Here is a 25,555-nt window from a genome sequence, read left to right on the forward strand (position 1 = left end):
TAGATTAGGATTTCATTTTAATGCTTTGCGTGTGTGGATAGTAGATTTGGGGTCAGTTTATTGCTCCTTCACGTATGTGGATAGTAGATCATATGAAATGAGAAAAGTAGGGGATGTTTTCCTTCACGTCCGCGCGTTAACTATAAAACTAACAGTGTTTGCCATTGGAGCCCATTCCACGGAATAACCAAACAAGAAGATGCCAGCAGCTTCAGCTTTGTATAACAACTTTATGGGAAGTTGGTACTGGATGGTGGATGGATTGATTGTAGCAGAAAGGCTTGAACAGGAATGGAGGCATGCAGTGACAAAAGACTTCGTCTCAAGACAAGTAACCAGCCTCCACTTAGCAATCGATATTGTGAAAGAAATGATAGAAGATGAGGAGAAGAGAATCAGAGGTTTCATTAACCCACCGTATGTGAAAGTGGGCAAGTTGAAAGAAGCCATAGTTTATGTGACGAGTGTAAGGTGTTTTTTTAGAAGACATTGTAGAATGGACAGATTGGTCTTTTGTGAAGTGGGGCTTAGACAAGCTTAAGAAAGCGGAAGAAGTAATGAGGAAAGTGTGTGTTGTCCCTAGACAGTCCCACGATTTATTGCCCATGTTCAATTCCCCTTGACGCTAAACAGGCCCACGATTTATTCCCCATGTTCCATTTTCCCTTGACGCTCAACAGACCCACCCTGTTCAATTTCCCTTGACGCTCAACAGGCCCAAGATTATTTTTCCCCTGTTAATTTCCCTTGACGCTATACAGGCCCACGATTTTTCTCCATGTTAAATTTACATAGACGCTAAACAGGCCCAGGGTAGTTTTTAATGCTAATTCCCATTGACGCTGAATCGCCCCACTTAACTACTTTCATCTGGATAATATATCTCTTTCTCCGTTTGTTGTAATGGCGAAGGAAGTTGATATGATGGTTCCTGCAGAGAAGTTTTTTGTCGTCGTTTTTGTTGTTCTCGTTTTTGTTCCCTTTCCTTTTTGTTTTTTGTTCGTGTTTTTGTTCCCTTTCTTTTTGTTGTTGTTGTTATTTTTTTGCTCTCTTTGTTCTTTTAGTACTCTATTATGATGTTGTACTCCTTCTGAATAAATTTTATAATCAACTTTTCTTTGTCTATATAATCAACATTTTGATTTATTTTAATCACCCAATCGTTCCATACATCACTATTTACTTTTTTAACGTATTCAGGTTTTAAACATTGATGTCTGACAGGAAAACCTTTGGCAGCAAACTCACCAAACTTAGCTATATCCTGTCTAGTTTTTATTTTCTATTTTTGAATTTCTTCTATATCCCTAAAATCAATCCCCCCTCCACCTTCTTTTTTTGGTTTTTCAACAGCAGCACCTTCAGGTTGAGTTGGTTGAGGTTGTGCAGCGGTTATTTTAGTTGGAAACTCCTGTAAAATTTGTTCTGTTCGTTTTAATGTTGAAAGAATATTCTTATTCCTTTCCTCCTCATCCTTAATATCTGCCCATATAGCTTTTTCAGTAACCGCTGTAACAGGCTTAAATAATTGTTTAGTACCGGTTACGAATTCAGCTTGAGATTCTTGACGTTCTTAACGTTTTTGTCTTACAGAATCACGAAGAGGAAGAATTTTTTTGATTGCTTCTAATTTTTCTATAGCTAATCTAGTGGTATATGCTTCTCCGATGTTTGCCATTAGTAATATAATAATGATTTAATTTATAGCAGCAACTAGAGCGCTGACATCGACGCGATCGCGTATTTTTCACGATCAGCGATAGGCCGGGTAAGTCGACAAAGTTTTCTAATACCGGGTACTGAGACAATAGCGATTTCTTTTGCGATTTCAAGAAGGCGTATTTTGCGAAATGGAGAGTGAACCAATTAGAGCCTGTTCAGCCTCTCTGCTGCATAGCAAGATAAGAGCTAAAATCTATGAAAAGCAAAATAAGAAACCAGCAAGACGTAATTCAAGCATGTAAATGTATTTCAGTTGATCTAAATCATTATTATGATTTATTTAGAATTGTTACTGAACAGAGAATTTTGTACATCATAAATTTCTATATTTTTCCTTTGCGTTGGTTTTTGTGGCTATATTTTGCCTTCATCCATAGGTCCAGAGATATCATCACATGGTACTGGCGAAAATCCGCCACGCTCTTCCTTTCGCGGATTTTCGCCGTCATCCTTCTACGTTGATGAGAGAGCAACATAAAAGACAATTTATTTTTAATGTACGGGATATCTATATCTATATATATATATACATCCACTCATAATAATATAATACATCAGTAATGAATCAATGACTTTATTATGTATGGTACAATTTTAATTGCATTCAAAGTATCGTCTTCATAAACAGCTTTTAAAAACTTCAACAGTTGAGTTCCTTTCGACCCATTAGAATATCCATTTCCGGTGAACAGAAAGAGACGTCGGTGGAAAATGCTATATACTGACACGTATTGCTGTAAAGTACACCGTCCTGACCCACAGTACCTAAAACAGAGAAAGATGCTATATCTATCTATCTATCTATCTATATGTCTGTCTGTATATCTATTTGTCTATCAGTATATTTATATATCAATGATTTTGCTATTGCTCTGCATATTTTATTTAATTTGAGATGTTTATATGTGCCATTGATCACGTGCTTGTTGTACCTGTTGGGTGTTTCGTCCTGATATTAAGGCGAATTTTATCACTAAATCCTTTATTTTTTTATTTCTTAATAGAATTTCATTACGTATCATGTTTGTAAAATGTACTCAGTTATTATTCAATAAACGAGACATACACAAGGTACCATCCATACAAAATGTACTATATATACTTAAGACATGCATTAAAAGCGCAAGCATTTGGGGTCTAATTAATTATCATGCTTGCGTGAGTATATTTACAGTCTTACACTTCTTTTCTAACTGAGTTATTGGTTTATCTTTAATGATTTGCTGTTCAAACATGTATATGTGTATGTGTGTCTGAAAAGTTCTACATGGATGTTCTGAGATTAAAGACGGCGGTTTTAGACAGATAAACACAGATAGTCACATTACCTTCAGGAGAACTATGAATGTCTTAGCCAAAATCATGTTTTATTCGACATATATTCTTAACAGGAAACAATTGTAAACCACTATTCTTAATTTGTGGACATTTTTTTACATCAGTGGAAGACTTGACTCGCTGTTTTATTCTTCTGAATAGCGTTTGTAGACTAACGTTTTTCACAATGGCATTGTCCACCTCCGAATAATAATATATAACAAATATGACCGTTCTAATTCACCTGCATTCGTTCAGGTTGTATAGATTCGGTTATCAAATATTAAGTGCAATTAAAATAGGATGATCAGAGCTGTGTACGTATGCATGCAAAACCATGCAGTCCGTGATTTATGTCTGGCTTAATCAGGAAACAAAATTCCTAAATTTGCTTAAATACATCCTTTTCTAGCAAGCAAAGTCGAGTTGATAGGGACAAACCTTTCTCTCGTAACGATAGTATTTCTCAAATGAATATTTCACAGAACGTGAAAATATTATTATTCACATGAACGTAATAAATTTCACTGAACTGGAATAATATTAATATTGCATATTCAACGGCTTTCACATCTGTATTAATTTTTAATACTAGCGTCTATCGCCTCGTAGAGTTTATCGCCTCGTTTTGATAAAATACTTTAATAAATGTGGAATATGCGCATTTGTTTATAGCACCCTGTTTTGTAGAATTCTTAGGATTGTGTGAATACTTGTCTGATTATTGGAACCCGGTGCAACATAAATATTCCTTTGCCCGAAATAATTAGCCAGTTAGTTGGAGCAAACGTCACGGGGTAAAGTAGTGAATTCAGGTAAACACCGAATGAATGTCCCTGGACTAGCATAGTCCCTATTAAAACTTAGTTGTCTGCATTGGTGGTGTGACTGAAGTGGCAGTAGTTACGATAGGAAACCGATAATGTACAGAATGAAATCAATAAGAAGAGACTCGGCAGATATCGTTTGTGTTGCATGGTGGCAAATATGATGCAGTTGTACTGGCGAAATGTGCCTGGAAACCATAGTTTTACTGGCCAAAGGTGGCGTAGTTAAAATAGTTCCACGTCGGCGTGAACTGTTGGCGGTACGGACACCTAACGAAAAGAAACCATTCAGATGTGCGGCTGATAGATATTTGGTAGGTTGTGAGATCTGTTGTTTTGCATTGATTAGAGTAAAAGTTATGTATAGAACGGACACGTCGGGCTTTCTAATGTACAATTGAAGTTGTATGGAAGTCTTTGGAAATTTGGGGTAAACACATGACTTCTAGCGAAAATCGCGCCAGGGTTTGACACCTCTCGGTCAAGTGAACACCCCTGGCTTGTAACACAACGATTAGATTCAAAACACGGTAAGCTATATAACGCATTCTGTTCTGCAACTTTGCGTTTTCGACGCTGAAATGTAGTACCAGCGCAGTTACTAAACATGTCGATAACATTTCGATTATGCAAAGCTTTATATCCGAGTAACAAACAGCTTACAAAAATAACATACAACTCGAAATCCGAGAACAAAGAAATCAGTTATGCATATGATTAAATCACTGCAAATCTACTCTAAAGAGAACGTTTATTTGTATCTGCCCATCTTTTTGTGTCTGTGTACGTGTGCGTAAAGTTGTACATCAAAAATCGCCTTTGTAGCCGTTTGTATGCTGCCAAGGACGCAAAAAAGTGAAAATAGATTGCTCTTGAATTTGCAGTTATACATCTTACCAGCAATGATGTAACTTCTGCCTCCGTACAAATGACGGCCACACTCATCTTCAGTGATGGGTAAAACCACAAAGAAAGTACCATTGTGTACGCCTAATGGGTTGGAACCATTCTGAAAAAATAAAGGTGAACTACGATTACTCTTCGCCAATGTTGCTTTTGAATCAAGCAAATTACGATTTAGATTTTCAGTTCTGTTACATATCTCATAATTAATTAGAAGAAGTAGTATTATTTAGACTCCGCATTCAGATTTATTCAATTATAACAGTAGTTTATTGTCCATTGATAATACAGGATGGAATCTTTGGATTCTTAATATATCTTTGAACGAGATTTTCCAGTTGTAACTAATAGAAGAAAACATAAGCTTACTGCAGTTGCTAATATTAGCCGTCGAACAGGTGAGCAATTTTGGGTCGTGTATCATATTTACTGGTACTGTTAATGTGTGGCGTCTGTATTTCTTTCATGCAGATCGGTTAGCGACAGAAGTCATTTGCGTCCCCTAATCAAATGTGCGCTTTAACGCCGTTCACCAATATTGTTGTTATTTTAGGGTTTAACGCCATTTTTCAGCACACGATAGGCTATACATGGCGGCCAGTATTAATGGTGGAGGAAGAACCCAAGAAAACCCCGGAAAGAATCACCGACCCACGAAAAGCTACTGGCAGGCTTTCTCACATACCCACATTGGCTGAATCCGAGACTCGAACCCACGCAGACAGAGGTGAGATGGCATTGATCCGTAACGGAGAGCGCTTTAGACCACTCGGCCACTCGGGGCCCCTTCACTAATATTTGTAGTAGTTATCCAATAAGCTGAAGATGTATTTATAGGTCATTGTCTCATGCTTAAGAACTACTGGGCTAAAGCTTATTTGACAATGAATAGCTGTTCGTACACGGATTATTTACGCTACATGAACAATATACTCATATGTTTGACACTGAGTCAATAACCTTTTGCCTATGTTATTTGCCATACGCACATTTGTTTCATTCTCTCTCTAATAACCGGATATATTAAATCGCAAAGGATCAATGTGAACACTTCAGCATTTCAATCAATTTGGCATATCTGAATCGGCCATGCATTGCAAAGAAAAAATGGGAAAACTATATCTCCCTATCTGTACTTTCTGACCTTTTAACAGTACCAATGTTCTCGTTGGATCATTTCATGTTTACCTGGATTTAGCTTTGAAAGTTTTGAAACAAACCATATACTTGACTCGTTCCTAGAGTGTAAATTCCTCATCGTATCAATCATTTCGGTAAATTGGAAACAAATAGAAAGTTTGAAAAATAACATTACCATATTTAAAAAGAACATAAAAAGCATATAAATGAAAACGATTTTAAAATCAACACAGGTCATGAAACTCCTCGTCGCAGCAGGATAATTCGGCTGTATTTATTAAGCAATTGGTTACGAGAGGTATAAACGTTATATAGAAACAAATGTGTAGGATGGAATCATGAAAACGTGAAATGAACTTTTCTAAAGAATAAAATAATTAGATGCAATGTAACCTATACAGTGAATTAAATGGAAAATAAATAAATCTGTATGGCACAGGACGTTGAGTTAACACTGTTTATCAGCCTTTGATCATCCTTTGTGTTCTTGTACTCACTTAAATATTCTATGGTCAATCTCCACCATAGGAAGTATCGGATGGTTGTTCAGGTAATAGATTGCCACTGTCATTAACCATTATGTAGCTATTTAAATGTTTGACCGGTTGTATATGTGAAATAAAACTTAACAGACGTGATTTATTTAAAGACGTATCATACGTACATGTATTTACTCACTTTAAATATTTTCTCGAGATACATCGTGTTACCTTCGCAATAAGCAAAATCGTCAGGCTCATCACGATTTCGTAATGTCTCCATTACTTGTCCACTTATCACTTCTCCTTGGACGACTGTTGCAAAGAAACAATTTTTGTTTGTATAGCGACGAGACTCCACTGGAAGATTTCCTAAATTTGCCTTTAATAATTCTGAGTATGTATGTATGTATGTATGTAGATAGGTAGGTAGGTAGGTATTCAGGCAGGCAGGCAGGTTGGTTGGTTGGTGTGTATGACTGACTAACTGACTGACTTTCCTCTTATACATATAAGATTATGAAACACGACATAGACGAGAACGCAAGCAAGAGAAATACATCGTTAACTAATGCATTTTCAAGATGAGATATATAAATACATAAAACCCCATAATAATCTCTAGGAAATACACACACATACACATATATACGCATGATTCGGGAGGGGGAAGATAGATCAGGAAGGATTCCAATTAAATTGTGTACCATGTAATATTCATTTAGAAAACAGCGACTATTTATACTTTTTATAGTTATTTTCATTTTTCACTAATGATCAGTGAGTGGAAATTTATCACAAACGTATAGAACCGATAGCACACAGGTGAAATAATATTTATATGTATGTATGTATGTATGTATGTATGTATGCATGTGTTTATGTCCGTTTGTCCATATGTATGCTTCCAGTGTTGGATGTTTGACAATTGTTATGGACTCTTTTACGTGAAAATTGAAAAACACATTTATTAATGTTGAATTTATCAACTTTTTCTTGCTCGTTTATGCCTTTCATTGGATGCAAGGAACGTACTAATTCTAATGGTACTAATTAGTCTCGTCAATTTATCGACGTTAACAATACCTTTATCTCCACAATTCTTACATTCTTTGCCTTTTGCAAGTACAAAAGCCTCTATATTGCTAACTTGTCAAATGCTTCTCTGTAATTACCTGGAAGGATGAGATTTCTTTCTTCTTTACAAATATGAGAATTACATATCATAGTTTGTTTGATATCTGTTCACGGTTTAAAGTTAAACCACTGCAGGAAACTGGTTATAATAAGTTTTCTACAAAACATGTACGGAATCAAGGTAAAAAGAGGAATGTAACTTCCCGTATTCATTAGCTTAAGAACAGATACATGCGTCTGGCTGATTTCTAATAGGTCATTTTTCACCTATGTGTATGATGATCAAATGAAAGTATCAATGATCATACTCGTTTCTGGTTTACTTCTCTAATGGGTTGGAAGGCTTTGTGCTTACGTGACGTGAATGTTAAAGTGAAAGTTACCCAAACTTGGAATGAAACTATGACGAACATCGGGGTCCATATTTCGACGCAAAATATGCAATTATAGATAACGAGAGACAAAATTCAAATCTTTATTTCCACTGAACCCATTTGCAAACTTTAAAACTTCTATGTTCCTGGTTGACTGATAAATGATCAGAAAGCTAAACAGCACCCAAAACGGCATAAGCATGTGTTAACATCCCACCCAAGAGTAAAATTTTGGTAAGCAGTATAAGTTGTACAGCGGTAAAGGACACACGGTACTAATTCAACTCCAATAGTAAACGTATGGAAACACTATCATATTCAAAATTCAATAACTTAAAATGTCTGGGTGCTGATGATGAGACCTATAATTATCCATGCACATCTAACCTTGGTGCAAGCTTATTTGGGGAGAACACCATATGAGCAGCGGCATTTTATCTACATGTGCATGAAACACATGTTATTGATTCTGCACCAATGAAACAGGTGCTACTTTCATTATTGAGTACTCCTGAGTCAGCCTGTACAAATACTCAAATTGCATCAGTAGAAATTTGTCTATATTTTTTTTTAAAATTATATATAGGATAGGATATCAAAAGATAATTTTACTAAAATTTTAATTTTCCTTATTAACCAATTATGGACCACCAAACCCGTAAATACTCTATTATTTCTTCACCCATTTCTAGACTGGTTCACAGTTCTTCCGTATAATTAGTACCGTATGTCCTTAAAAGTTGTACAGCGCGTGGTCGGATCGCCCTTATGTCAGAATCTTAATGATCATGATGCCGACTAAAATCTAGCTCTACCTAAAATGTCGCAGACCTCTCTGAAAATTCATTATATAAACACACTGCACGATTATAAACCGTTTTCAGGTTTTCAAAGTCACCAGGTTTCTTCGTCCCTTCAGAACATTAAACACAACGAGCTGCACGTTTCACCTTGATTTGAGAGAAGGAAAATAAATTTAGGTAGTAAGTAGGGTCCATTAAAACTTAGTAGGTGCACATTGTATGAGAATATATATATATATATATATATATATATATATATATATATATATATATATATATATATACTACATATGTTTGTCGTCTGGTTAAAACATATTTGTATCATATATCTCACGACAGCCGTAATATACATGAGTAATATGCTGTTATGTTTTTATTCTGAAGTTCCACCGAAAATTAACTTTTTCCGTGATTTCCTCGCTTAATGATTCATTAATTTTATTTTCATGGTAGAAGCCAGGTTATCTGTGTAGTCGAAAACGTTCATCTTTACTGATCACTGCAATCTCACTACTGTTCGCGTCGGTTTGAGTGTCGGGCTCGGCCACTGTGGGTATATGAGTGCAACTTTCAATAGTGCGGTGGTTTATATCAGGGTTTTTCACGTTCTTCTTCCACGAAATATACTGGCCGCCATATATAACCTATTTCGTACTTAAAAATGGCGTTGAACTCAAAAGAATAAAACACTGTTATGACTGCATTAACGTCCTAATCCGGTTGTTCCCTGCGTTCGAATGATTGTTTTAAATCGAGAATGTTAACACATTATATCGTTTTAGTTGACGTGGGAAAACGAAATATTTTTATGAAGACCTTTATGTGGAAAAATATGTTCTTTAATGGTAGAATAAGTAGATATAGAAGTAAATGTATTGAAGATTGTCAGTATATTTATGTTTTTATGCAACAATAACAATGACAAGAGCAGTTGTATTAGAGGTAGTGGCAGTGTTATTAACAGTAGAATCATCATTATTCTCAGAGCCACTATCATTACGACCATACTAATAATCAAATTTAAGCGCAGCCTTCTTGCTTTTCCTGATCTTGCAAGAACGTAAATTCCAGACGTTTTCTTATATTTTCACCAACCTGTTTTATCACGATTAGGACACATGATTTCTTCCCATCTGAAATTTCTTCGTGTGCATCGACAGGCATGGGTCTCGTGTAACGTCGTCAACAATATCAATAGACACTGTGCGAATATTACTCGTCTCTCCATAATGACAACACCTTAAGAAGCAAAATATTCGATTAGGACTTCAGGATTCTGTTGAAAAACATGATTAGTGGAATCTGTGGATATATAAAAGCATCTTCATAGCAAATATAATTTAATGCAGCAATACTAAAGTATACAAATAAGTAATGAATGTCAATCGATGCCCAAAACATTAAATAAAAAATTTAAACAATTAGATATTGCCTATAAAAGTTAAAACATAAAGGCGATCTGTAATGTACAAGTAAAACATTCAGCTGAAAAAGTAAGTGATAGTAGTTGTATTTGTGGAATAAATAAGGGCCTGTAATTTATAAGATTTTGAATTTCGAGATTCTCATCCAAATTACAAAAAGTTATTGTTGATAAGAATGTCTATCTTGGTGACCATTACTTTTTTTTAAAACTGCTAGATAAGCATATAACGATGGAATTTTACAGTATGCATTATAACAAGAATAAATATGGATTTCACCTTTTCTCAGGTCCTGAATATCTTGACCGCTTGTTAACACGATTCAAACAGCACTGAACCGTCTTATGATATTATCTGAGGAAGAAACGATCCGGATTTCTTTTATAATCAGATACTGATGAACTTTGGTCTGATGGTCATATGATAGAATGATGTATTTAAGGATTGTGTCACTCAAGTTACGACATGCTCTTTACATCAATGAATCACTGACTAAAATACACCACAAATCATGTGCAGGGTTCTATATTAAAACACTGAAATTCATTGACCTTCTGAGATATAAAAAACCAAGTTATCTTGTCAGTATCCTACCTATTGCATGATTATTTTAACATAGTTGTTCAGTCTCTATTCACCGTGTTCTGTTTAGCTGATTGGCAATAAAGCGATATTTGTCTTTTTTCCGAATGCTTATGAGATGTTAATAATGTGAGCATAAAATGAAAAATATTTTTATAAGTCTGCGTTTGAATAATGACCCTTAGGATAAATGGTTTCGTTTCGTTTATAAATTATATCTCTGGATACATTTTTTCGTTCCGTTTATAAATTACATCACATATATCCTACTGCTATTATACAACAAACACACCGATTATACGGTTTCCGTTTTATTTTCGATCTGTTGACGAGTTTTACCAATATCTAAGACAAATATAATCGATATTTCACATATAATGTTGATTTCCTAACACACATTATGTAGCCATAATTGTTTTCCACAACTGTGTAGGTCCAGTAACTTTAACAGCGAAACTCGCGTTTTGATCAGATTTACTTCAATTAATTGGAGTAATTAATAAAATATTTATTCAGTTGTTAATCCTCGTAAAAATATTTTTGCATAACAAATTATAAGACTGTGACTAAAAAATATAGATATATCAAACCGGTCCTAATGGGGTACGTACTGCGAATTTATTGGTCAAATGTGTGGTTTCTTTACATCATATATTTTGATTTATAGAAAGGGAATCTAAATATAACCATATATCACAGAGTATTTTAGTCTTTCGATCTGCAGCTAGTATTTCTTACAACAACTAGGTATTTCTAACTTCATTACTATTTCGTGCAATCTGATTGTTTTGCTTTTTAGTAATGCCATTTCGTCATACGGGTATAAAATATAAAAAGGTAATATTATACGTTTTGGTACTTTTATCTCGATAAATACAGCTAGCAATGTCTAAAATGTGTGCCAGGAAGATACACGAGGGCAATGTTATCATATACATGTATATGCGAAAAATGCTGTGAGTGAACATATATTGCGTCGAAATAAAGCTGAAAGAGTAATAGATTAAAATATAAATAACGAGAGAGAGAGAGGTTGGGGGTGGGTGGGTGGCAGATAGAGACGTAGGCCATGACGTCCCAATTCGTCTTTCCAGTTACATTCCGACATCAATGTATGATTGTTACATCTAGTAAGGCCAATATACGTCGATTGTTTCGTTAGGAATGAATAGTTGATTAGACAAGCTCTGGATTTGACCTACTGTGGTATTTCCATGCTGTTAAGAAAGTTGGGGTAAAACCAAAACTTCAAAACACAAATTATCCCCATTATAGATGTTAGCATTCTCTTCAGTTGTAATTCCAATTAAATAAATTAGTAGATATTAATAGATACAACATTAGCATACGCACATACGAAAACAACGAAGCTGTCTTGACTATGCTATTTTCACGTGTATACCCTTGTAATTTCAAAATATCCCCTCTCTCATTCTCTCTCCAAATCTAACTTTTGGAAAAGGATCGATTTAAGAAAAAAGGAAAAATAAATCCATTTGTTAAGTTCTTAACTATCGGATGTTAATGTGCAGAGTACTTTTATTCCTTTGCACCACCGTCAAACATCCTAAGAGGAGAATAGTTGATTCTTTTTTTAAATATACTCAAATTGTTTCTGGTCTACCATTTTCTCTTTTGTTTGGAGTAATTTTGTTTTATGTTTACGTGTCCTCTATGATAAGTATCTTTACAAGGTTTTTGGCATCCCACTCAAAGTTTCCCTATCTATTATGACAACAGCGTAAAAGGTCAAATGTAAGTTTTAGTCCTTATAAAACATGCTGAGGTCAGGACAATGTTTTTTTGCAAGGTGTCAGCTGAGGCTTAATCATTACACTCGAGTCGCACCTTTTAGACGGGGACGTATGCAACAATCGAATGAACATACACATTACATATTCATCTACTATAAAGTAGTGTACATTGAAGTGGGAAATAGGATTGGTTCATCGGACACAATTCACACAGGTCTTGAAACAGCTAATAGCCGACTCTATCAACGTGCCTCGATTGATTTTCTTTACTTATTGTATTCGGGTATGTTCCTTGTTTTGTTACAAACCGCGAGGAAAATGTCACCAGATAAGTGACTTGCTGAAAACGCATCTATTCCAATGTTGCAACTCTTCAATAATCTGTGTATCTTACGTACTTGTTGATGCTTTCAGTTAAGTGAAATTGAGGTAGAAACACTTTTTATTTGTTCTGAAAATTAGTCGACGACACCTACATTGTTTTAAAGTATTTATTTGCTAAATATGAGTGAAAAAAATGCAAGTCTACCAAATCAAAATCACAAACCCGGTTCAAAGAACAAACAACAAAGAATGTATCTAAATAGACATATAAGGGGACATCTTTTACCAACGGACTACTAATTCATGGATTAAAAATATCTTAACAGATGAAGGGAATGTAAAATATTACATTACACAGAGGGAGCATATACGCACAGTCCTGGTGTTATTACAAAACCCTTGCCAATGTGACAGAATAGCACGTGACAGTTGAAAAAGAACTTTGTTTTGCAACAAACACGTGTACGGTCTTACTCACTTGCACACTATGCTCCCGATTCCTATATCGGCTGCAGACGTAATTTGATATAAGAAAGGTAACCTTGAAAAAGTATTCACGTTCTAAAGGGTACGGTATCTAATTAACAAGAACTATTATACAATGCATAAAACCAACGTAAAACTCTTTAAAATTGTTCTAATAAAGATAACCACCACGATTAGGGCATACTACGACAATTCTATTTTAAAGACTGCATTAACTCCATTTGAAAGATTGCAGCTTTAAAATTTGTAAGTATTAATCCAACAGAACGTTAGTAATCTTGAATGCTGTAAATGTATTATATTGTTCCTTTATTATTGATAAAAAATTGTTTGTTATTAAAATTTCTGTGGAAAAGATACGTTTCGTAAGTTATACTGGAAATGGAGTTAAAGAGTAAGAAGATCACAAATGTTATTTGTCTAGGTTTTACACATTCAGTTTCATTATAAATTTTATTTAGAGTTTTAATACTTTTGTCTTCCGATTTACCCCCAAAATTATATTTTACATATTAATTGCAGTATTATCAGTAATTATAATAACGGTCTCATACAAGTGTTGGGAATATATTTTTACAAATTGTATGTATGCATGTATGTATATATGTATGTATGCATGCATGCACGCATGCATGAATGCATGCGCGTGTGTATGTGTGTATGTATGTATGTATGTATGTATGTATGTATGTATGTATGTATGCAAAGATAACTGTGTCACTTCATTACCATCATCGTTTCCACCTACTGAAATAATACTTTTTGTATTTGGTTAGGAGTGCTTTCACTATTCTGTCAACGATAATATTGCTTTTCCAATTTCTAAGAGACCGTTCATCTGTTTTAAAAAGTCTCTTCGATCCTTGGCCTTTACTATGAAGGAGTCAATCGTTAGATTCCTGTCTCTTGTGGTTTGTAATTTCCACTGATGGATTATGGATGTTGTTGCAAATATAACCCTTTGATAAAGGCTGCTGAATTTGATGTCTCATTTCTGTGAGCTAGTAGAGCTGGTGTTAAGACAGTTGTCTGACTTGTGCGAAACACAGTTAATAGTGCTGGTAGCAGACTTGTCTGTTGGAATGGATGTGGGTGTATGTTTATTGCTGTTGCAACTGTTTGGCATTTCTGAGAAGGGGATAATATCGTTTACAATATAAACGTGGTTTAGACATCAGTTATCACCTATACGGTAATTTCTTATTTTCTGTTAACTGTTAACATGACTGTTTGTATCTGAGCACCTGACATTTTTTATATTGGGAGATCTGTCTGAATTGCGGTTTCAGTTGAGGTTACGTGTCCATTTACCCATTCCTGTGCTCACCTGATAAGATGAAATTGTTGTTTAAATTGTTCTATTTAGGCATTCAAGACCTTTTTTTCTTTAATGTCCACACTTGGAGAAATTATTTTGGTCTAATGGATCACTAGAATGTTCTTATTTGATAGAGCATATAATTGTCTTAAATGCTAGAGGGGCGTGAATGTAATTATTTGTGTCGTGTAGATGAAATAAATGTTCAACGGTTAGCAATACATATATATACTGGCTCAGCTGTAATCACGTCTATATTTAAAGATGAAGTAATTTGACCATATAAAATAGTTCTGTTCCTGTATGTTTATTACACTTGTCTACTTATGGAGAAGTGTCCATCATATTAGACAAATCCCGGTCATTATATGTATCTTTATTTTATCTCTATTCATGCCTTCATTGTACTGGGTTATATGCATACCTGATGCCTTCTCGTATATAAGACATAAAAAAACCTCGCCTTTAGTATATAAGAAAACCCCAAAGAAAACATATATATATATATATATATATATATATATATATATATATATATATATATATGTTGATATATTTTCAGCTTGTTTATGAGACTGGTAAGAGAAAGATCATAATAGTAAATATCCATAAAGCTTTAAAAACTATGCCTTTGAGTTTACGTCTTTATTTACATCAATCACCTGTAGTTCGGATATGACAGTTTTAGTTCAATTTAATCCGCTTTGATGCCTATTTATGTTAATTTAAAATCCTTTGTCTGGAACAGCTTTCCTGCATTTTCTTCTATACTTGATACTCTGCACAATAAATCTCATAATAATGTTTTCTTACAGTACAGATTATGATAATATTTATTTTTTATTATATCACATTCCGTGAATGACGAATGGAACTGTTATATGTACCTCCACCACACCCATACATGTGTTTGGTATTGAATATCCTTTGACAAAATGACATCATCATAATTAAATATTTTGTATTTAGCATTGGGATAATATTGATGTAAGTTATAAGAACCTTAATGGAATCAGAGAAAGACTGCTTTTGAGAAAAATTAAGGCGGTAACATGTTGGAAAGATACATAGTCAGTCTGCACGTTCGTTTGTAATGATTTAATACTTGGGGTGATGTACCTTTACTCTTAAATGCTTGTTTCTACCACGTTATTATAGGTTGTTACAATGATATACTAGTGATGTCTGCCTAGTACTTTTGATGACTCATTCAGTGAGTAATATAACTATTGTTAGAGACATTTGGCAGTGATATAAATAGCCAACTAAACTTAAGGAGTGTTTAAAGTATGTCTGGCAAAGTCCTCATGTATATGGATACGTCTTTTCTCAGGTATGTACAGTCGATGGACACAAACACACCCGAAATCAATTACTTGTTGTGATCGAGATTGGTTTTACTGGAAAAGTTGAAGCTTTCCACATCTATGTAGCATATTCATTTTGTATCGTTTTTTTTTTTCTGATGTTGTTTCACTTCTAATCTGACCAACACACGCAAGGACCTGCTGTATAGGCTCCGTCTCTAGGTCGGTACCGACTGAATTATGTATGAGCATAGATGTACAAATAATCATACCCGACGACTGAATATGCTACAATTCGACTTGGGCAAACTCAAGCTTGCAAGCTACATCCACGCAGGAATGTCACAACATTTAAATATCCTAACTATAATGTGAAATTTAAATGAATGTGAACCATGTTAGAACATGGAGAGATTTATAAAATGTTTGGTTTCGGTAATTAACATCATTTCCTATTTTAGCTTTGCCTCGTGTGACTCCTAATTTGAATTTAGTAACTTTGGTGGACATTGATAACAAGTAGCTATTAACGGCGATTATTTTAAACAATTGAAAGTAAAATATATAAACGAAAGTCTAGTTTCATTAGTGTCATTTGCAGTGCAGCAAAATTTAAGAGACACTAAAGAGACACTTTATTTTTTTCCTGTCTTCTTTTGCAATGTTTATTTAAATTAATTAGTCATACTATGGAACATTTTCCTTTAATGAACAGTCTGGAATCTAACGCAAAGGGTATGTATACCAGTGAATGCAGTATTTCAAAAGGCAATCCTCTGCCATTTCAACTCACTCCTCTATCGCCCCTCCCTAGTGCCTACATGTCTCATTAGCTACTGGTGTTATTTATCTTTCTGTCCGCATTTCTGTTATGTGGATCAGTTATTGTACAGCTTTGCTTTTGTTTGAGTTGTTTAAGTGTACATTTTGTCTAGTGTCCTTTGCATATATTATATGAACGATGTCTTTCTTCAAGTTATTAACGCTACTACGATATTCTGAAGTGACTGTATCAATCATACTTCGCTTGGTTTGGCAGTGACACACATCTGAAATTTCGAAACATGTTCTATCAGCGAATATTCGGAATTGCTCTCTTTGATTTGTTACTATTGTAACTTTACTTTACAGTGCTATTTGTAATGATTATCACAATCTCATTGGAGTATAAGAGTATAATAATATGTAGCGATGATAAATAGTCAAACTGTTTGAAGATCAATAAATCAATCAATGATATCTCTCCTTGCATTCGCCAAATACTAAACGATAGCTGTTTTCGAAGTAAGACAGTTGTAAACTACTTTTCTATCTTCTCCTACAATTCTTCAAAACAAAATATATGGACAGAACAAAAGCAGTATCGACCATTGAGTGTTACTTAACATGCTAGTAGTATTTGATAAGGCCGATCCGATAATAAATAAATAAAAGAGGCGGTTCCGAGCACAAAATATAATAGATTAATTTTGACAAGAGAATTACCCCTTTATTGCTTTAATCCGCCCGACTACCGCTTTTGTTTACGTTAAATTTATTTGATGTAAAAAGGCGGTTCCGAACACAAACAGGTGTGAAAAGGCGGTTGATCATCGACCCCGCCGTGATGACGAATATTGTAGTGACGAATATTGTAGTGTACTGCGTACACCGCACAGATCCGTGCGCGGTGTCTGTTTTCATATTGGTGGCGTGGACGAATCTGAGAAGACGCTTTAGGGTAGAAAAGCACGTGTTGTGTTTCATGACAAGTTCTCTATCGTTGACGGTATAGATCGTGCCCTGAATGTACAACTCATTTTGTTCTGATCAATGAGTAAAGCCTAATCTAACATCTTGGTGAGTTAATGCCACCCTAATTTCTTCTTTTTTTATATCAGGTACGCGATAATTATAGCATCATCGAGATCCTTGCTGTTTTCCATGATGACGTGGGTGAGGTATCTGGTGTCGTGCGTCATTTATGCATCAGGATTGCGATAATTGTACCAGTTGTCTAAAATACTCCGATACCATGCAAGATACACAATGCTGCCTGATCAGGTCTGAATTATAGGTGATTCTAACGATGCCATGACACGATAATCTTGTCGCTGATCTCGCGTTAACAAAATTTACCTGCTAGCTATGTCTACTTCTCTTGTCACGACGAGTTCTAATGTTACAGGCACGTTATTTCCGATAACCATTTCGGTACCTTCGCCAGCGACTCTGCGTTTTGCACGATCACATGTGTAATGAATACATTCTGTCATCTTTTATATTAGGGATTGCTATTAAAATAATCATAATTAATTTTCATGAAGAATTAAGTAACGTTATTTCACGGTACGGTATCAATTAAAAATCAATGGAGAGGTATGATATAATGGAGACGACCATCGGACAGTCTGAACTGGCTACGGTCATTCTTGGCGATATCGATTTTATTGTGACTGCAAAATATGCCCTCCCGGTCATAAAATCGTCTGAATGACCCTGCCGTGCCTGTGGCGATCTTTGTTTGAAACTCCATTATGACGCTATAAAGAACCATTACTGGTCGCTAAAATCGTAGGTAATGATATTATCACGGGTTTCGGATATCCGCTGTTGGATACATTGTGACAGACAATACAGTTGTATTTCTGCAATTCAAATGCGCGTTTGCGAGACGCGGAGCGACCCTGCCTGATGATTATTATTAACAGCAGGTGCTGTCGGGTTTACGTGTTTCGCAGGTTGCTTCCCAAAGCTTACCACTGGGTGAGGTCTTACACAAGTGCTCTTGTTGTTGTACACTGAAAGATACCAAATTTTAGGCTACTACCAGATCGATTTGATTTATCCGGATAAAAACACCATGACATACGTTCCGTGTAACATCTTGGCGCAGCAACGGCACTACGTGGACTGTCAAGAGAATTCGCGCCATGTGATCGACGAGGCCATATTGCCTTTATAATGACACAATACGGTCAGTTAAACAAGCCGAAATTATATAACAATGGACAGCTGGCGAGGAAATCCCGTCTTTAGCAATGGCGAGGCTAACGAACAAGATACGCCAGTCATGAGCCGGCAAAGAAATAATAGCGTTAAGGATCAGCAGCTCCAGGTAAATAAAGGTAATAAAATGTCAGCGCGATTATTTCCACATTGTAGTTTACCCTTTCGTACTCTGTTAACTCATGACTCATGAGGTCAGCGATAGCCCCACTTGACCAATCCATTGGTTCGTATGTAGAAAAGTAGATTTTTCTGTTCACAGTCTTTTCTGGCGTCTCTAGTTATGCCTCTGTGTGATCCACAAAATTTCCTTTAGAAACGCTGCTGATGTCCGCAGCTTTTTCTCCGAAATAAATTTCAAAACCATTATCTAAATGGCTTATGTTACTACTTTCCAGGTAATGATACGATGCCGAGACAACATTTTCTTTGGACCGATTTTCTTTAAATCGCCACAAATGACCATGTCAAACAGCGCTACCACAATTCTGTTGAATTCAGAATCCAAATCCGACACTGGTGTCTTTGAGATGTTTGGAGTGTCATCAATTTTGTCCTCTAGCGTCATCACCATCACGACTGCATCCATATCTTCGTATTTTAACCCGGTGTGTTGGACAATTTTTATTTTGTAGATGATATCATGTAATCATTTGCTTTTGCGAAAATGTGTTCTCGCCACGACTTTGTTCATGCACTCGTAATCTTTTTTTATGTGCGTCATCATCATCATATTTAGGAAATCTGCGCCGTTTGATGTACTTGGTTTCTATGATGGCGTCCACTACCTGTGGATGCAGCTACTAGATGATGATATGATCGAGCCCCGATGGTTTTGGCTAGCCCTGTAGAATCCCTCTCATTGCAGAATTTAAGCACGGAATGGTATTTTTTATGGTGTCTCTCATGTGCTGTTATCGCATGTACCTCAAAGAATCGCGAGACGGTTTTGTATCCTGGTTCTTCAATTTTTATTAAGTTTCTTCGAGCCAGTATTTGCTCACATTCCGCACGTGATTGATATCTGCATAATTTCCAGTAGTTAATTTTAAAACGTGCTTGTAATCTCTAGCGTATGAGGAGTCCTACAGGTAGGTGTTGTCGAACTACTGCAGGTAAAGCTCTGTAGCGATCCTGATGACTTTGACCATAATATATCAATTCATCGAAGGTACAAATCTGTATCTAACTCAGCCCTAATATAGAAGGTTGGCCCGTGTGCGCATTAAATTAAAACGGTGAGTATCGTGTATACGAGCCGAGCACGTAAAATTCAAGTAGAGTTTTTCCGATGGGTGGAGTACAGTTATTAATCACGTCAGTCATATTGTCCCAATTGATACCGTTAAATATCCAAGTGAGAATGTGCTGTGTCCCAATGCTGCGTCCTAGCACCTGAAACTTCCACACGTTTCCAGAATACGACACAAGGAGGAATTGTGAAAAGATAAAATGGATTTTGTAATCTACAAACAATTCAGACGAAGCCGATATGGAAAATCCAGACTTGTTGCCGGTGTTTTAGACAATTATGGGTACGTGCCCGATATTGCTTATGACACGGCGCATATTAACATACATTGTGGTAGCCACTTCGGTGTTAGCCACAGGCCACATTGACGTTTCTGGTGATGGTGCCTCATATGAGGGCTAATTAGTGTTTCCAAACGTGTTTAGTTGTTAATACAATATCGCCTATGTGTTACCCTTGATGGGTTACGTGGTGAGTAATCCATTCAGAATATGCATGGACATCTACTTTCGTTCCGTTTCCACGGTGATTTTTCGTGTAATATCCGTTTGTTTCGGTTAATCCAGATGGAATGGTCGCAAGTGCCAAGATTATAGACCATCGATACTATGGGATTATGCCCGGTATACACTCCAACTCGTCTTGGATTTTGCAAGGTTGTGCCAGAGGAATGTGTGGACATTACGAGATCGTTAGACACCTGACCAGTCATTGATAGTTTTCTGGTCAAGTATGTATCACCTGAAACTCTCTCGCCTGTTTTATCGTATTTGTTAGCGAGTCCCTGTTTGAGGTCTTTCGCATTGAAGTATTGATTGAGAGCCTGTCCGGTTATCGTCGAAATCATGGTGCCTCCAGCCAGTGGAAATTTAGTTTGGGATTATCAAATCACGTGCGACGGGAAAACACAAAACACTCTCCGAGTTAAACAAGACCTTATGTGATGCAGCTGGCGACAGCGATATCTTTACCATTACCAAGCTGGACGAGATTCAGCCGGTGATGGAATTGGTGACGGACAGGCATAAAATTATCGTCTTTTAAAACATTAAAATAGATCGCGATAACATAATTAAAATTTGCGAGTATTATTTGCTGTCGCGATATAAAACATTGTAACAACACTTACTTGGCACAAGTGTACACTGTTGTAGTCGTCATGACGGTGGGTTCGAAGGTCAACCTCGTTTTTACATATTTCTGTTTGTTTTGGAACTGCCTTTTGACAGCAACAATATTAAGCGTGAACAAAAGCGGTAGCCGTGTGGATCAGATATTTCACCATCTTTCGGAGCTATGAACATGACATTTCAAAAGAACTGATATGGACACATTACGGCTCAGTCTTCATGTTAGTAATGTTTGATTTGAAATGGCTTTATATAATTTTTTGCGCTTTAGTTTTAACCGTGTGGAGAGATTCAAAATTATATATATATATATATATATATATATATATATATATATATATATATATATATTTGAATAGATTGAAGGATAGATATATAGATAGATAGATAAATATGTAGATAAACAGTGGAATGTATAGAGAGATATACAATGGAATAGAGAGATAAATAAATAGATATATGGTTAGATAGATACGTAGGATCAATCAGATAAAGACAGATAGATAAAGATAGACAGACACACAGACAAATAGATAGATAGATAAGTAGGTAGGTAGGCGGAGCACAGCTATTAGGTAAAAAATCCATTCCTGTAGAATGCTTTTTTGAATGGAAAAGTGAGGTATATTTTGCGAGATTTCATCTCCTTCTCTTACATTATAAGCGAACACATGCCATTTTGGATAGTGAGCATGATATGCTGGGTAGTCTAGTATGGCACTTGGGATATTGGAGAAATCCTGTCAGTCATTAAATATTCATGCATGCAAATGAGTTTGGTACAGACAACGGTTTTCTTTGGACACTGTGTTTTTTTATTAAAAATAACTAGTTCCTTTCGCCATTGAGACTTGTGCTACTAGAAATATAGTATTGTGTTATCTGGCTGGTAATTTACATACTTTAACCATTACTAATAATTCATTTCACGTTTCATTTCAGTGCTGCTAATTACATTTTATTTTGTTTACTATTACAATATTTAACTACGATTTGATTTGAGAACACCATTGGTCGCGTTATCAATTTCAGTGGATTGTTTCTATTATTATTATTATTATTATTATTATTGTAGATGTTGTTTGAAACGTAACTACGAATTCGTTATACGTTTATATTTTCAATAGATAAGTTTTGAAATTAAAATGGAAATTAAACCATACATTATATACGCCAGTCACCTTTGTTACCGTTATCAATTTTCGTGGATTGGTAATAAGATCGCATTGTTTTATTACTGTTTTGTAGTATTATATATACTAAAACTGTTAGTAAGAATTCATTTACTTTTTGTTTGGTTCGTGCAGTTACATTTCTTTCTAAATAGTCCATTTTACATTTAGTTTAGTTATTATGTTTCGAGGACTGATAAAAAAATCATTGAAGAAACCAATATGGTGGCTTTCTACGATATCGCGGGTTTAATAGCTCGATAATTGAAGTTTTCGGTATTTTTTGGCATAGTACCACCTATCATGTACATATTGTATATGCACTACATGACCATAAGTTACTAGTGCATCATTACCAGTTGATTTCAGGAAAACGAGTGTGTGTGTGTGTGTGTGTGTGTGTGTGTGTGTGCATTTTTAACGCAGCTTTAACAATTTTCAGTCATATCACTTCGATGTCTACAGAAGCAATAAGCTTCGCACAAACATATATAGACCAAACATGGCAAGATTTTTGGAACTCCTCCACAAAAGGTAAAGAGCACCATGAAACCCAAAAAAACTTAGATAGGAACATACAGCTACCCAAGGGTACCTATTTAGAACAGAAAACCATAAACAGGATAATAACTGGAAAAACTAAACTAGCAAGCAGTTTTGGAAGGTTTATAGGACCCAAACCAGCAACCATTAACTGCTTTAACTGCCACACCACCGAAGATCTACACCACGTATTCAATATATGCCCAAAATATCAACCCGCTCGGAAAATATTTATCAAAAACCAAAAAGAGATTGGATCACCACACACATACCCAGAGTTACTTATGGACTCTAATAAAAATAAACGATCAGCATATAAAAATATAAATCAGTTCATAGACTCAGCAGGACTTAGGAACAAAATATAATTACTATCCCCACAAAACCAAAAGACCCAGTAACTAGCTAAATAAATTTAGAAGCCACCACATAAAAACCCATAACATATCATTCAATTTTATAAAAGTATTAATAAATAATTCACTTACGAAGCACCTATAAAAAACTAAGGAAACCGCAAAATCGGATGTCCTAGATGTTATTAACGAACCGAGTATTTAGCTAGGATTCCGGTCCTAGATGTCCTTAACGAACCGTGTAATCAGCTAGGACTCCGGTCTCTTGCTAAATAAAGTATAAATAACATTCAATCTCTAAAAACATTAATTAATAAATAACTTAAAGAGGTAATATCTAAAAACTTATAAATAACATAACGTAGGAAACACACCCTAAACACCTCGACTAGTAATACCATAATAACCTTGAAAATCTCTCTTCATACATGATTTCTACTAAGAACCTCTATAAACAGCATAGAACATCCCCCCTCCTTTTGGAACATTTTGAAGAAGAAAAAAAAAAATCGAAAAAAAACAAATTTTTTTTTGCAAGAAACACCAGGCAAATGCAACAAGAAACCAGCGATGTAAGGCAAGCAAGACCGTTTCCCAGATCTCCTTCCCACTAATGACAGCCAACCATTCAACTGTAGGGACCTTTATGGACCCACAGATTGAGGCCAAACTATCAGGGTTCCTTGAATCCATAAAAGCCTGGGGGAGGTGGCACCATCCCCTTCCCCAGGAACAACTACCAGGCTGCGGTGCAGTCAGAAAAAAGTGGCACATGCACAATTGTGCGCACGCCACTATAATTAAACTCAACAACAACAACAACTTCGATGTCTGCAGTGTGACAGTTTATAGTGATGTCTATAAATGGGGCATCATGCTGCAGACATGTAGCATCATGTTCCACCCAGTCACATTATTCTGACATCAGGACAACCAGTCCTAACACTAAACCTTTAATGCTGAATGCCAAGCGAGACAGCACCTAACACCAATTGTATAACTTTATTGTATGCTTTGGCTGGGGGTATAAACCGCGACCTCCCGCATCTGAGGTGGAGGCTTTAACCATTAGGCCTCCGGGGCGTTACCACTATTTTAAAGATAAACACATGAATATCACTGTTTCAAAATAATATCTTTACTGCATGTTATAAGATAGAATCAATATCTTCTTAAAATTGCTAACAAATTTGTTAACCACTTTGTCGTCTAGTAATGTCCAGTTATGTTATACAAGAGTTAGATTACATGATTACCGTGCTTGTCAATGACTAGGAGATCGAATCTATGTTAGCAAATAATGTAAAGCATGTTAATGTTGTTGTTTTGTGGTGGCTTTCATATTTAACAGGCATTGACTCGAAATTTATATTGTACATGATTTATTACTTTTCGTTGGAACACCGGACAGTGCTTAAACATTCTGAGGTCGACGTGTACTTTCATGCTCAATTTGATCATCCATATTTATCAACAATCCCAGCACAACTCCCCTCATCATGGGTGGTTACAGATGCATTTCGTTAAATCTCATAATTTTCTGTTGGATCATGGCACAGGTGACAGAATGAGTGTCACTGAAGTAGCATCCATTTTTCAAGTTGATTACATTTTTGTGCAACACATACATTAAGTTCCCAAATTTAAGACAAGGATATGCCATCATAAGAATATTTGTTGGTCTTACTGCGATATCAGGGTAACTCTTTCATAACCTGGAATGTACATGGTACCTGTTTATTGATATTGTTTTCCCCACAGTCATCTGATTTAAAGTGGAAATTAAATCACTGTAATAGAGAAAAGAACAACAAATACTTACATAATATCTTGAATGTCATTGCTTTTATTTCGTTGGTTGCCGGCTGCAGACTTTAAGACCTGAAATTACATAGCACTCATGTGTAGTATAGAACAGAAAATAAATGGAAAAGAAAAAGAAACAATTATAATTTTGAATCATTTTAATTCAAAACTGAATTGCCTGATTCTCATAAACTCTATAACATAACAACACAGGTTTTATGATCATTTTTGGTCTGCTTAAATGATAAATATAAGATAAATATACTTTATACAGCTACATCGCTCAAATATGTGTTACCATATAATTTGTAATGATCATCAGTGTCTATATACTCACCGAACTCTGCCCATATCCCATATGTACCAAAATCTGCCCATATCCCATATGTACCAAAATCTATCCAAATCTGC

At 35.5% G+C, this 25,555-nt stretch overlaps 1 protein-coding gene across 2 annotated transcripts; it reads right to left on the bottom strand.

Annotated features, from left to right (window-relative positions):
* Positions 1-1,951: 1,951 nt before the first annotated feature.
* On the bottom strand, positions 1,952-25,217 carry LOC149779144 (uncharacterized). 2 transcript variants are annotated; one of them, XM_089938569.1, is made up of 6 exons: positions 25,161-25,217; positions 10,406-10,480; positions 9,798-9,941; positions 6,588-6,703; positions 4,764-4,875; positions 1,952-2,487 (listed from the first exon to the last, which is right to left on the bottom strand). In XM_089938569.1, exons 3-6 carry the CDS (start codon positions 9,928-9,930, stop codon positions 2,363-2,365), a joined length of 486 nt encoding a protein of 161 aa, XP_089794695.1. In that variant the 5' UTR covers positions 9,931-9,941; positions 10,406-10,480; positions 25,161-25,217; the 3' UTR covers positions 1,952-2,362. The 2 variants fall into 2 exon arrangements, with proteins under 2 accessions (XP_089794695.1, XP_089794696.1); XM_089938570.1 differs by lacking the exon at positions 25,161-25,217 and having other exon boundaries at positions 9,798-10,004; positions 10,406-10,470.
* Between the last annotated feature and the right edge of the window lie 338 nt (positions 25,218-25,555).

Source organism: Sinohyriopsis cumingii, chromosome 17 (assembly GCF_028554795.1).
Source record: "Sinohyriopsis cumingii isolate HCF-2022 chromosome 17, ASM2855479v2, whole genome shotgun sequence".
NCBI classification, from domain to species: domain Eukaryota; kingdom Metazoa; phylum Mollusca; class Bivalvia; order Unionida; family Unionidae; genus Sinohyriopsis; species Sinohyriopsis cumingii.